Genomic DNA, 14,493 nt, shown 5'->3' with positions numbered 1-14,493 from the left:
CATTTGTAGAATCATTCACCGTAATTTGAGTCTCTGCTCAGAACAGTGCATCTCTGCAATTAGACTCGTGTTGCAGATTATGCTGTACCGCCAAAATCATGCAAAGGAGTTACCATTATTTTCACCAGCCCTATGCCTGACTCAGCTTTGTAAATCTTTTAATTCCATAATCATTCAGGTCATCCTTACATGTTGAGTGGTTTTAAGATAGCAAATGACACAAAATGCTGTAAAATGTCACTTGTTTTATAAAAGGATATTGGTTGATATATCAGATGTACTTGAGCTCACATGACATAGAAAGCAATATCTTTTTTGTAGATAAACTTTCTGGAGACAGAATAAAACAAGTCATGGAACACATCTGGAAACTTCAGGAGTTCTGTAACAGCATGGCCAAGCTTGATATTGATGGATATGAATATGCATACCTTAAAGCTATAGTCCTCTTTAGCCCTGGTAAGGTATTTAGTAACATCAACATTCATATGTTAATGTTTTAGCAATATTTCTAATGAGACTAATGTCTTGCTGTGAGTCTGATCTGTCAAACTGCAAGTAAAATGGTTGTTCCATAACGATTTATCACAAACAGTGTGTGTTTTAAAAATAACTTTGGAGCAACACATCCATGTTATTTACAGTTCCAATATATCGGGTGTTTCCTGTACACCCACTTTAGAAGACGAGACTCTCAACTACCTTCAGCTGAGAATCTACAAGTAGTAAGTTATCTGGGATGTGTACTAGCAATATTAGCAAAGTAAATGGCAGGAAGGATTAGAGGAAATACATTCTCACAGTGATGAAAAGAAATTAGCTTCAATTTCAATATTTTTTAATACACTTCTAAGAGGGATGGCTGAAATAGGAGCAGAAATACAACTGTATTTTATATGGAACTTCCACAACATCTCCAAAACTAAATGTAAACAGGTTGTCCTCCATTTGTTACCCAAACAAATGACAGCAGAATACTAAAGCATGATCTATATGTTTATGAGATAAGAGGATTTACTCAAAGACAACACTTGGGATTTTCTGGAATGATAAGGCAGGGACATTAAAGAAATGGGAAGTGACAGTATGTTTAGCAAAGGGGGCGAAATTTTCCTAGGACATACAAAGGTTAATTTAGAACTGAGTGAAAGGGAAATTCTTGCTCAGAAATGTAAATTATTTACTTTCATTCAAAGGTGTGTACCACTTTGAATTTAACAAAATACAAAGGAAAGGAGTGTCTTCTTGTCAGGGGTTAGAGGTTTTTTGGGTTGGTGGGGTTTCTTTAGTCGATATTCTTTTTCTCTTTGCAATAAAGCTTACAGCTTGCTTTAATAAGAAGGTATTGCTGTCCTGAAATTTGCTTTTGAAACTTTTTTGCAGATTGTACCATTAGGGTTGGGTTTATTAGGGTTTTTATTTAAGGCGGAGGAGCAAGAAGCTCTCCAAACTCAAGCTAGCTCTGCCCCATTCAAGGGAAGAGCAGTTTGAACACAACACTGAAGATACTTGGGCATAGTCAGGTATGTGGTGTTTTCTGGGATCTTCTGATCATGTGGCTGTCTTTGAGGAGCTAAGCCAGAAAGAATTAAAACATAAGACAGACTCAGGAAGGTTAGCAAATTGATCTGTCAACAAAACAACCCAAGATACTGCTCAGTCAGCGTAGATAGTCAAAATCCGAGGCAACGTATTTAAAACAGCAAGGTTAGAAACATAAACGAGGAGTGTCACTGCCTGGTACATACCTACAGGCTTAATCTCTTTCCACTTTCTTGTGTATATGCACAGCTATAGAGAGAAAAATGAGCAAGCTGATTCTGAAGCCAGGAAGCAAATGTTCAACTGAGTGGTTTCCTTTATAGAGCTAACACGTTAAACATCACAATACAAGGAAAATACTTAAATAAAATTCAATGCAAGAATCTTATAACTACATATATTTCATAATGTATAGGGAAACAATCGACATACAGAAATGTTTTGTTTCTTTAGATCACCCTGGTCTGACCAGTTCAACCCAAATAGAAAAATTCCAGGAGAAGGCACAGATGGAATTACAGGACTATGTACAAAAAACCTATCCAGAAGATACTTATAGGTATTTATTGTCTATAGTACCCAAAGTAATGTTGTGGGCCGTAGCTGACAAAAGTACCAAATAACATCATTGATGTAAAAATTGTCTTTTTGACATCTGTTCTTCGACTGCTAATGAGAAAGAGCTAGAACCTTGTTCACAAAAGCATGCAGGCTTGTGTACAACTAACTAGAAGCAAGAATAGCTGCCTCGCTTCTTCCATGGAAATGAAACTTGACTACTTTGCTGGGTTGTTTTTTTTTTGCGATAGAGTCTCATTGCTGTGTTTAGAAAAGTAAAGAGAAGTCTCAAGAATAACTGCCTCAAACTTCTTCAGTTCAAGCTGCCCCCTTTTTCAAGTTAGTTGTCAAAGAGGCTTTGATATAATTAAAGGTTATTATTGCCCTTTGGCAAGTTACATATGCAGAAAAGTATTAGAACTGTCAGTTTTTAAACCTTGGAAAAATAAAGATTACATGTGGGGAACAATAACCAAGTCTTAAGCTTCTGTTTATAAGACATTCCCACATCCTACTTATTTTCTCCTTTGATTTTTTTGAAATTTCCAAGGACTTCTATTTAAAAGTATCTTGGTTTTTTTCATGTCTTAACTGTTCCCTTTTCTTACTTGCTAGAAATGATTATCCTATTTCTAATAGTCTCCATCAAAGCTATTTTAAATTTCACCAACATAATGATTCTCTGCACTACAAAGGAAATTCTAACTTCTGTCTAGCAGTGTATCCTAGAACGTATTCTCTTTTACTGTGAAAAGTATCCCCACGTAAAGAAGCACAATCCCATACGTTTAAGAAAGGTCTGAGGTGAGTGTAACCTTAAAAAAAGACAGACAAAAAAAGCTCTCATCTCGGAGACTGGTTTCTGCACTCGATTTACAGAGTTAACATTCTCTGGGCAACAGAAAGGGCATCAAGATTCCCAGTTAGGTGTAGTGAAGATGGGATTCTTTACTTCAGAAATATCCTCAAATCCCACATTCTTCTTCTGTGTACAATTAATTATTCTGGTTTGATGTGTGAGAGCTGGATACCTGCCATAAAAAGAAATACAGAATTTGCTCCATATACTTCTGTTAATAGTGGCTCAAGGAAGAGAATCAGAGTTTTCCAATACAGGACATTTCACAAATGATGTCCTGTATTTTAATTGATACTGTCTGTAACTCCATGCTCACCCGTAAATAAGTTTATAGTACAAATGTGATTATTTCTGAGCAACTGAATGCTGGCACAAATTGAGAGAGAAGCACAAGTGTTAAATTTTCACAAAACCAGCAGCATAGCTTGAATCTTTTTGCAATTTTGCAATGAAGTTTATAATATATGGTGTATTAGCAGAATGGACCCTATATTTCCTCCACAGATATTCAAGCATTTTCCAGAGGCCTGTGTTCAGTGCTGCCTAAGGTTTGCTATTACATGGCTGTGGTTCAGGAAAAGTATTTATTTTGGCATTTGTGATAAACATCTGCCATATAAACACAGCAGATACACTTTCATTACTGTCCTAAATTGCAAATGCATTGACAGTCCAGCAAATCGATACAATCACTTCATTATACTGGATCTCTGTTAACATCCTGGTACATAAGACCCCACAGCATTTGGCAATATGTATGAGTAACAACACATCCCTGCAAATTCCTTTTCTCATCAGAAGCAGATTCTCTTGTTTTCTTTTATGCATATCCAGTCCCATGCTTGCTATCTGCTTTGGCATTAATTTGCTGAGCAACTGAGGACTCCTCTGCTTATGGTTTAATTCTAATTAGATTTTACTTCTAAAATTTTGTGCAAATGTTCTCACCCAGTCAGTATGAATATTATTAGTCTCAGCATTGTCCTGAACTATGAAGTGCTTCCAGAGCTGGGAGTTTCAAAAGCAGACCAGGACTGTGTGTCTGTACATACACACTGTATCTGCAAAGGCCATTAATGTCCTTTTCATTGGAAAACCACAGAGAAAGATGGCGGCTTTCATTTCACTTGCAGGATAGAAAAGTAACCGTTCTTTTTATGATAGCCCGATTAGCTTTAATTGCCTCTTTACTCCCATTCATGAGTTATGGTAATAATAAAAGCAGATCCAGCTCTTCAGCCACAAAGTATTTGAAACTAGTATTACATGTATTTATAATCCACTGAACTTCTTTTTCAGGCTAGCCCGGATTCTAGTTCGCCTGCCAGCACTTCGCCTGATGAACTCTAGCATTACTGAGGAACTGTTTTTTACTGGTCTCATTGGAAATGTTCCCATTGACAGCATAATCCCCTACATTCTTAAAATGGAAACAGCAGAATATAATGGTCAAATAACTGGCACGTCTGCGTAGTGGGAACAACGCAATGAGATGGATCAAAGTAGTTTTCATAAAAACATAGAATTACGAAGTTAAAGAATAGCATTTTGGTATGTACAACTATTTCCAACTTGTTACCAGTTTCCTGTCAGGTTTCTCCTTGTCTGTTTGCTGACATTGACAACATTTAAGCAGCTATTTAAAGACCTGCTATAGGACCTTTTCTGCCACAAGGAATATTTTTGATGCCTTTCATTTAAAAGGCTATAGATTACTGAACATACTTTTCACGTGCTTTGTATTTAGAAATTATTGGTGGTTAAAGAGAGTTTTATAATATCAGAGATTAGTAGTAAAATTACTTTAAAAGTAAAAAGAACAGTATGTATATATTTAAAAGTATCCTTGGAATTAATATCTAATAAATGCCAGGGTATAATATTAGCACTTTGTAATCACTTCTTGTCAAAGCGACATCATCAACATCCTGCTTATGAGTATGGAAAAAACCTGCGTATGTCTTTAGTCAGAATGCCAGTGATTTCAGTGAAAATGTAGAATGCTACAGGAGACAATCATTTATTCTACAAAAAAAATCACTTGCTCTTATGTTATGCAGGAGATAGTGACAAGGATTCTGAACTCAGATATCCACATTATATGAAACTGTTAGCACAGCTGTAATGCACAGTATGATGCAGTCATAGTGACTATTACGTGCTACAGGAGTTACCCGAACTAGGAGAAAAAAGTGTGTTTCTTGCCACAGTAACGATGAAATATTCAAGTTCTTTAAAGTTTCTATTCAGACCAACACAGTTATGTCAAATGGTATTCTGCGGGGGGAATCGGTCATTAACTGGGAGAACAGCCATTTTCAAGTAGAGCTGTGTGATGTCTTTGAGTATGCTCTTTGTATTTCCAAATTTACTCCTCTGTACTCCTAAACACCCTCATCATCCATCCAGTTTAAAATCTGAAATGTGTAGAACCTCTGGCTACCATTACATTACAAAGCTCTCTTATTTCTGGCCCCCCTCCCCTGACTGAGCACTCCCAGTTTTGCAGTGCTCTCAGCTTTCCTGTGGCTGTCCTGGGTTCAGCTGTAGCAGAAATTTTTTCTCTTTTCTTGGTAGCTGGTGCAGTGCTGTGTTTCTGACTTTCAGCCTGGGAACAAGGCTGATAACACAAGGATGTTTTTAGTTGTTGATAAGTAATGTTTACTCCGATCAAGGACTTTCTCATGCTCTGCCAGGGAGGAGGGGCACAAGAAGCCGGGAGGAAGCAGAGACAGGACACCTGACCCAAACTGGCCAAAGGGGTATTCCATACCACAGCACGTCATGCCCAGTATATAAACCGGGGGGAGTTACCCGGCAGGCCCAGATCGCTGCTCGGGTCGGGCTGGGTATCGGTTGGTGGGTGCTGAGCAATTGTATCCTCTCCCTTTGTTATTTCCCTTATAATTATTATCACTGGTGGTAGCAGTAGTGGTTTTGTGTTATACCTTAGTTACTGGACTGCTCTTATCTCAACCTGTGGGAGTTACATTCTTTGCATTCTCCTCCCCATCCCTCCAGGAACCGGGGGGAGGAAGAAGGGGGGTAAGTGAGCGAGCGGCTGCGTGGTTCTGAGTTACCGGCTGGGCTTAAACCATGACAGTGGCTTAGTTTGAAACTGAAATAGTGTTTACGTTCAGTCATGCACCACTGCAGTTAATGACTGATATTCCACGGAGTTATAAAATTAACTATTAACTATTTTTTGTCTAGAGGGATGAGCCATCCACACATTTTCCATATTGGCTATTAGCTGCTAGCACTGCTTTCAGTTTAGTATTATTTATTATGATTATTTGCATTAAATATTTTAAACAAAGTTTGGTTTTGTCATGGCAGTTAATACCTGTATCTGCTCCTGGCTCATCAGCTGCACTCATCAGCTGAATTATTTGCATGAAAGAGGCATTTTCTACTTGTGCACTTTTATGTGACAAAAATCTAGTTCAGCACTTTTTTTTTGTTCTGAGGTTTGTTTCGTCCCCCCTGCCCGTAACTGGCAGATGTAACAAGCTCATCTTCCGAGCTTTACTTTAAGATGAGTTTCATTTTGTTTCTTCTTTGCAAGTGCAAATTTTTGCTTATGAATATGGGACAGGAGAGGGTGTTTATTATTGTAACAATTATTGAAAACTATTTCTTCATTTTTAAGTATGGAAATAGCTTGTTTTCATAAAGGCCAGATTTCAATGCCAAACTTGTGTTTACAGAGCTCGGAAGCAAAGGTTCACAGTCTGAAAGTGATTCTAAGAAAAGTGACATCTCACTGAAGCTCTATTTAGTGCCTAAAATTCACTCTCCAGAATTTTCGAGGTCCTGTTCCTGCTGCTCTTGAAATGAAAATACTTTAACTCAGTAGAAATATAAACTATCTGATTAGATCTATCTGAAGTTCAGTACATGTGTGTACTGGTAATAATTGGTTCACACAAATGTTAGAATTCTGTGCTGACTGAAACTGGGGCATGCAGGGAGCAATAAGGAGACAGTAACGGCCATTCTCCATGTGCTTCAATTTTTTTCCTACTCTCTTTTGAGAAGGAACTGGATTTGAATCTTGTAGGTAAAAAGAACACTGATCAAGAACTGTGTAGGAGCATTCTGGGTTAGCTTTATAATAATAATGATTTTTATTGCATTTGTGACAAGGGCAAGAAGCTTTACTACTTTTCTTCCTTTAATTTACTTACAGTGGACTAAAGAAACACAGAACTAAGGCCATGTGCAACAGTCATCTTTCTCTGCCTGTTAACACTGCTTTAAATCGGATACAATGCTCCTGTGCCAGTGGAGTTCTCTGGCATGAAACTGGTAGAAAAAGAAAAAAAAAAAATCTCCAAGAGAGATTCTTCAAAGAGCTCATACAAATCATACAGGCCTTTGTTTCAGCTGCCTTAAAATGTCCGATTATTAAGGAGGCTGAATCGGAGCACCCTGGGGCAAGAAACTGTTGTTGGTCACCACCGAGTAGTTGGTACCATTTACCGCGCCCCTTTCTGCCATCAGTCTGAAGCCCTTGGCACGCAGGGCAGCCATAATGCCTCCCGGGAATAGCACTGACTGGAGGTTGCTGTGCTCAATACAGGTGGCTCCCCTTACCACTGCAGTACCCTTTGGCAAAGGGCATATTCTGAGGTGCGATAGGGAAAAGCAAGTCAGGGATGAAGTTTCCAGGTGAAAACCAGTATCCTGACTGTTCCTTCTTTGGCAGAGACTGTAAAAAAACTTGAGTGTTTTCATTGTGTGTAGCACACAGGACTTTCACAGATTTCCTGAATGAGTCATCCAAGATGCTGAAGATACCAGAACATTTCCCTGCTCACTAACATTAAGAGGATAGTTAGGATTCTCCTTGATTACCTACAATTTAGTTAGTAAGGATAATTTTAAAAAGCACCAAATAGCATGAGTAGCACGGTTATCAGGAATACAGTTTAGCCAGGAAAAGGAAACTGGAAATTATCAGGCTGCAGATACTGCCAAAGCAGCAGGGATCAAAGCAGCTTTCTGCATTAACAGCACCAGGCAAGCTCTCTTTGACTTGGGTTGTGTGAGCAGTAGGACTGGCAGGTCAGTCAGCCACACACAAGTGCACCAGCAAATACGTACCTGATCCTGAAAAGAAAAACACTTTGAATGTTGATTTCTATTTGAAATCCCTCCCTTTGGTTACAAGTAGGGTAGCTTGGTTCTTTTGCCTCTACTCTTGCCCATAATAGAAAAAAGGAGAAATACCAGGCAAACAAGAAGGTTGTGGCAAACCTACCTGTCCCAGTGGTCTACCACGCTTGCCATATCCACAACAGAAGAGCTGCTGCAGTGGTTTGCTCTGATGGTAAGCATAGGCCTGCTGTGAGACCAGTACACAACATCTGCAGTCCTAATGCCTCCAGATGTCCATGGAGAATCAACAAAATGAAGGCCATGTTCACCCTACAGAGGAGAGTAAGGGGCAGAGAGAGGAAGGACAAACTGCCAGCGTCTACTGCATACTGAGTGACACAAATTAGTTTGAAAACAGCCTTATATGAAAGATTCCCAAGAGGGTATGGGAAAGGGCAGAAAATGAAAACATTTACTTTTTGCACCTTCTGATCCTAAAGTTGCTGAGGCATTTTAACAGTAAATTCTCCCGAACTAAGTTCAAGCTTATTGTTTGATGAAAAATGCCATAACCCCTCTTGTTAGATAATGCTACAGCTCTGCTTCTGCTGCAGTCAATGTTATCAGCACTTATATGGGAAAATATATGTGGAAAAAAAAAGAACATTATTTATCCTGATGGTTGCAGGTTAAAGTGAAATTCTTCCTAAAGTTTAAATGCTTCTAAGTCTAAATACATACTGGACTTGGAAAACACCAAACCCCTGAATTACCTTATTCATAGAATCATAAGATGGTTACTGAGCTTTATGTTGTGAAGTCATATAAGTAAGTTCATCACAGATAATGCCATTGTAATATCTCAACAACCTGTTTTATCCTCCAAGTTACATGAATGCTTTGGAAATGGCTTATCATTGTTAAATTCATGCCTGTCTTCCTTCTTTTTAAAGGATTTGATGAGTTTTACAGCTCTTTATTTGTGCCTCCCACCACTGTGCATTTCTGCATGTTGAATTCTAAACCTCACTTGAGCAGCTAATGCATATGTACATAGTTGTATGTATGTGTGTATGAATGTATATGTTTATACCTGTCTAAATATTATGTACAGTGTATAGATTGTGTGTAGTGTATGTATATATGTACAGATATGTAGCCATTTATTCATACCATTCTGTTAAAGCTTTTAATTCATTTGCTAATCCAGAGCTTCCTAGTTTTTATTTCTTAGCCTAAACTGAGCCTCGCTTAAGCAGGTGAATCCTCCTGCATTTCAGAGATTTGCACGTTTTTCTAAACTCAGACTGATTTTAGGATTTTCTGTTCACGAAGTGGCAAATATATTCCATGAATTTCTGGCTTTTCTGTTACTCCTTTTACCTTTTTTATTTGAGGTGTAGAAGTCTGCCAGTAAATAGTTAATAGAACATATAATATAAATATATAACTACAGTGATAAAAAAAGCCCTCCCTGTTTCCGATCCATACTCATTGCATTGCAGCCTTCTGAGAGACTTTTTGTAGAAGTTTTATTTTGCAGTGACACTTGGAAGAGATTGATTATTTTTAAGTCTTCAGAAGTGGCTAATTGGAAGAAAACCAAGCTGCACCTTATCACTGAGCTGTAGCACACAGAACAGGATGCAATGGATGCTGTTTAAAAAATACTCATGAGGCCATAATGATAATGTGAAACCAAACCGTTAAAACACAGATTCTGTCCTCTGTTCAGTGAAACAATGACAGTTCTGTTGCAGCGGTAATTAAATTGCAGTTAGTTTCTGTCTTAGCAAGCATCAAGATTTTCACGATGCATTTCAATTGTATATTCACTTTCCAGAGTTATTCTCTTTATTGTCTAGCTTAAACTGAACAAGGCTGGTTAGTTCATTTAGTTATCGGACTTATGTCCGTGTTCATGTTCTGTCCTTTCCTGACACTCTCATCTCTGTAGATCTTGCAGTGTATGTATGAGATTTCCATTCTTTGCATGGGAGGTGGGCACATGCAGCATTTGTGAAATCAGACTTGCAATAATTACTCATAGGGAGTATTCAAACATTTCAATTATCAAAATACAAGTAGCTCTTGTTCCTTTGACCTTCTGATGACTTAAGTTACAAAGGAAACCTTCTGTAAAGCAATTCTATTAACTTTGTTTCTTTAAAAAAGCATTTCACAGACCACGTAGGGGAGTAATTCACCAAGTCTTGTTTCTGTTGTATTAAAAAGGTGAAGAGGAATTTTCTGGGCATTTATTGCCATGTTCAATGTGTCAAAGACTCGGGCAGATGAGCAGACACCCAATTAAAACAATGTGAGCTTCTTGCGTGCTTAAGGTAAAACACAAACCTCTTTGAGAGTCAGGCCCTCTGCCTGTAAAGCCTTTGCTCTGGAAAGTGCTAAGAATGTTTCCTGTTTCTTGCTTATCTTTTAGTATGTGTTTGTAAACTTTTGTTCCAAATATAGAAAAAATGGTAAAATATCCATTCTAACATTTCAAACCTTATTATTGAGATTTTCAGCAGGAAAATTATTTAAATTAATGGCAGGAATTCCTGTGACAGATGGTCCTTCATTGGTGTCTTGACAATCAGTGCTGTTCGAATGTTGCTTTCTTCTTTAATGGCTGAATGGAACCTGAATGTCCTATTAACATCACTGAACTGCAGAAAACATTTTTTAAAGATTAGGAAGCCAGTTGGATTTTTGATCAGGATTTAATCTGCTTTAAAAGATCAATTGAGAACTTAGAAAGGAGCATATTTTAAAAATTGTGAACTTTTTTATACACACTTTTGAATTGTTTGTATTCTGAAGGACAAAATGCACTCACCTGTAAGTGGCAACAGAGGCTCTGTTGTAATGCTCTGTGGAAACTGTGGAATTTGAAATTAGCTTTCTGTGTTTGATCACAGAGAGCAAAACGTTGAGAAGCACATCTCCTGCTGGGTCTCTAACACCCTGGAATAACCGGCTTCTCGTGCGTTTTTGTGATCATCCTAGAAAAGTGATAGCAAGGCACAGGTCCATTTTAAAAACCTTTCAATGATTGTGGGTTGAAAGCAGGTCTGAAGACATTTCAAATTAAAAGGATGTTTTTTGAGAAGGAAACATGTCACTTGCAGAGCATTCATGTTACCTTCTCACACATGGAGTCAACAATGAATGTGGGAATCTTTTTAATAATTACTCTGTACTTCAAAATACATCGCAAGCCCGTGTTCAGCTTCCTAACTGACAACCTGCACATTGTGTATGTGTTGTGTCTACTTGGCATACCGGGGAGTTCTGAGCTCCTACAAGAATAGCAGTTTTTGTAAAAGGAATCATCTAATTCCTTGGGATATTTTCTGGAAGTCTCTCTTCATTATAATCTAGAAAACTATTGTTTATGTTACTGTATTTGAAGTTGAAAATCTTTCAGGAGTTGTTAATTTCTCACAGCTTCTTTTGTGAAATCAGCATTATGTGCGACAGCATTCAAAAATAACAGCATGTTCTTTTTTAATCTGAATTTTGTATCTATCTTATCAATGTCTTCAGTCATGAAGAGGGATTTGCATTGTTGTGTTTGTATATAGAGTATTGCGGTGCATGATTTAGCTTATGCATTTTATTAAATGCTGTTTAAATGTGGCATTACATTGTTGTGGCTTAATACTACTACCTAATTGAGGTTTACCATTAAAGTGAATTACAAATATAAATGCGTCCTTGAGTTTTAAGTTAATTTCTTTTTAAACATTAGGTGTCTAAGCCAAATACATCGTTTATTATCTTTTAGGGGGAAACTGTACTTTCTCTTTGTTATAAATGACAGAGGCCAATTTTTGCCATATAATCAATTTATTCGATTTGAGCAAGCGATAGCAGATAAAACACAGCGCTGGGCAGCTGGGGAGTCTCTGCTCTTCCGCGGCGCGCGCCCCTTCCCTGCAGATCCAGTCTTTTATACTTCTTTCCTTCCGGTGTACGTGTTCTTTCCGTTCTTCATCTGCCGCATGTGGGGCTTGTTGCTGGGGGCGAATTCTGCCTCTTAGTGGTCCGTGGGGATGAAGGTGAGTGGTCTTCCTCGTCGACCTTTACCTACTTCTTGACCTTGCCGTGCTAAAAGTTTCACAACTTCGCCCCCGCACGTCCTGTTACACCTTCCCGGATATTTGTGGTTATCTTACCCCTGCCAATTTCCTGTAGCAGTTCGTTATGCACAGTTTCAGGCTATGTGACAATTGCACAAGGTTACATGGCAGTTCACACGTTCATATATTATACCCAGCTTCTTGATGAACAAACTTTATCGATTGTAATCACATATCACAATTCCCCCTTTTTCTTTTTCATGGATTTTGTTCATCAAACTGTTGCAAAGCCTTTTGACTTAATATTAGCGCATTCTCTTGTTCAAGAGGTTCATACTTAGCCCTGATTATCATCAAGTGTGCTGCTTCTAACTGATTATGTACAATTTCTAATATTTTATTAAAAATAGATGGCCCAAAGGTTAATCCTAATACAATTAATATGAGAGGACCTGCTATTGTTGATAACAGGGTGGTGAGCCAAGGGGACTGATTAAACCATGATTCATACCAACTGCGTTGTGCTTCTCGTTCCCTTCGTCGCTTTTCTAATCCTTCGTGTAATTTCGTCATTGTGTCCCGTACTACCCCTGTATGATCTGCATACACGCAACATTCTTCCTTTAGTGCCGCGCACAGACCACCCTGTGGTAACAACAACAGGTCCAATCCTCTTCGATTCTGTAGTACAACTTCAGATAAAGATCTTACTGATTTTTCAAGTGCAGAAATAGATTTTTCAATTCTTACTAAGTCCTCATCGACTGCTATCCTTAGTGCAGTAAAATCCTGACTTTGTTTTATAAGGGAGGTTATCCCTGTACCTACCCCTGCACCTCCTAAAATCATTATCGCTGCTAAGGTCAAGGCTGTCACTGGTTCTCTTTTGCTCAAGTGATGCTCCTGATTGATTTGGTTTTCATACATAAAGGATTCAGGATGATACAAAATTTTTGGCACAATAAGAACTTGTATACAAAAATGGGTATCATCTCTAAAGATATCCAAAGATACGCACGGTGTTACACCTGTATCCTTGCATATCCATCTGGCATTTACGGCTGTATAGCCATTTGGCGGGTTGTTTACTTTTATTAGCTGTTAATGTATAGTTGCAGAGATAGGTTAGTTCTTCCGGCACTTTCCTATACATCTACCGCTTCCGGATACTTGTGTTAGAGTAACCCCCATCGTTTCTTGTCCCCAATTACATTCAGCAGGGATAGTCGTATTCGATCTCTTAGGTTTCCTAGTATCCCCGATCGCTTCATAGAATGGAGGTTCTATTCCATAACATAGCCAGCAACTTTCTGTTAAATTAGGGTTGCTTATATTCAATACTCGATAACTTGTCTGCATTAGTTTTCAAAGTGAATCATCCTTGATAGAGGTCGTTGGTACGTTCTCCAGTTTAGAACTTTCGTTCTTAATTGTTATGTTTAATTGGTTGGTTAAAACCACATTAGGTCCTATTGCTGCTGGCCTCTCTTACAACATCTTTTCTTATCCCAAATTAGTCCCCCTCTATCCTTTCCGGGTTCCCAGTACCGCACTCCCCATGTTCTTCCTGTTATCCACCCAAAATCGTCCGGTTGCAATATTGTAAGAATTATATGAGCACAATTTCCTGGACTTATGATACCTCCCAAGGAATCATATCGAGGAGGTGTGCATCCCTCAGGACCCCATTGAGTCTTGAGGAAAGGGTCTGACCTACCCGGGTGCCATGCTGCAGCGAGGGTTACCACAGTCCCAGACGCACAATAATACTCGTTTGGATAGTTGCAATACCCTTTGCCTGGGTTGGAAGCAGGACACAAATAATATCCTTTCAGATTTAAGCATGGTTCTATAGGTGCTAGTTGGCACAGCGCTGCTCGGAATGTGGGGGCTCCGGCAGTGACATTAATGCCAATTACTGTTTGGTCCTCCCATCGACCAATCGTCCAGTTGAAAGGCTGGTGAGGACTTCCCAAGACAGGAGTGATCAATAAAATTATGAGGATGCCAGCTTCCATTCTTCCACCTATGTGCACCTCTCTGCCTTTCCTCATCTACTCCTTAGCAGGGAGCAACAGGATATCAGAGTCTGATATCAGATATCAGGCAGCAGTAGGTATTCTTCAGGAAGACACTGGTTCCTCATCTAATTTTAGTCTCAGTTTTTGTCTCCTCTTCCAACTATATTTTTTAATGCTACGTCTAATCGTTTTGTTCCAGTCTTTTTCCAATATTTCCCACCTTTCGGGCAGGTAGAATGGTCTTCCACAGAATATCTTTACAATATCTATTTCCCCTTCCAAATTTATATGGAACCTCTTTGGGTAAGGGTGACAATTACTGCAC

General features: G+C 38.6%; 1 protein-coding gene across 5 annotated transcripts in view; it reads left to right on the top strand.

The window, feature by feature from the left end:
- The window catches only part of NR2C2 (nuclear receptor subfamily 2 group C member 2), a 38,548-nt gene extending 26,812 nt beyond the window's left edge, over nucleotides 1-11,736 (top strand). For 4 of the 5 annotated variants that reach the window (XM_030501249.1, XM_030501246.1, XM_030501245.1 and 1 more), the window contains 3 exons: nucleotides 322-459; nucleotides 1,996-2,101; nucleotides 4,259-11,736. In XM_030501249.1, the coding sequence (XP_030357109.1) occupies nucleotides 322-459; nucleotides 1,996-2,101; nucleotides 4,259-4,433 (419 nt within the window). In that variant the 3' untranslated portion in view covers nucleotides 4,434-11,736. The remainder of the gene's footprint in view (nucleotides 1-321; nucleotides 460-1,995; nucleotides 2,102-4,258) is intronic. The other variant, XM_030501248.1, reaches the window with a different exon arrangement.
- The last annotated feature ends 2,757 nt before the right edge of the window (nucleotides 11,737-14,493 follow it).

The sequence above is a fragment of the Strigops habroptila genome, chromosome 11 (genome assembly GCF_004027225.2).
Source record: "Strigops habroptila isolate Jane chromosome 11, bStrHab1.2.pri, whole genome shotgun sequence".
NCBI lineage: Eukaryota > Metazoa > Chordata > Aves > Psittaciformes > Psittacidae > Strigops > Strigops habroptila.
This window is presented reverse-complemented; position numbering and strand designations above follow the sequence as displayed.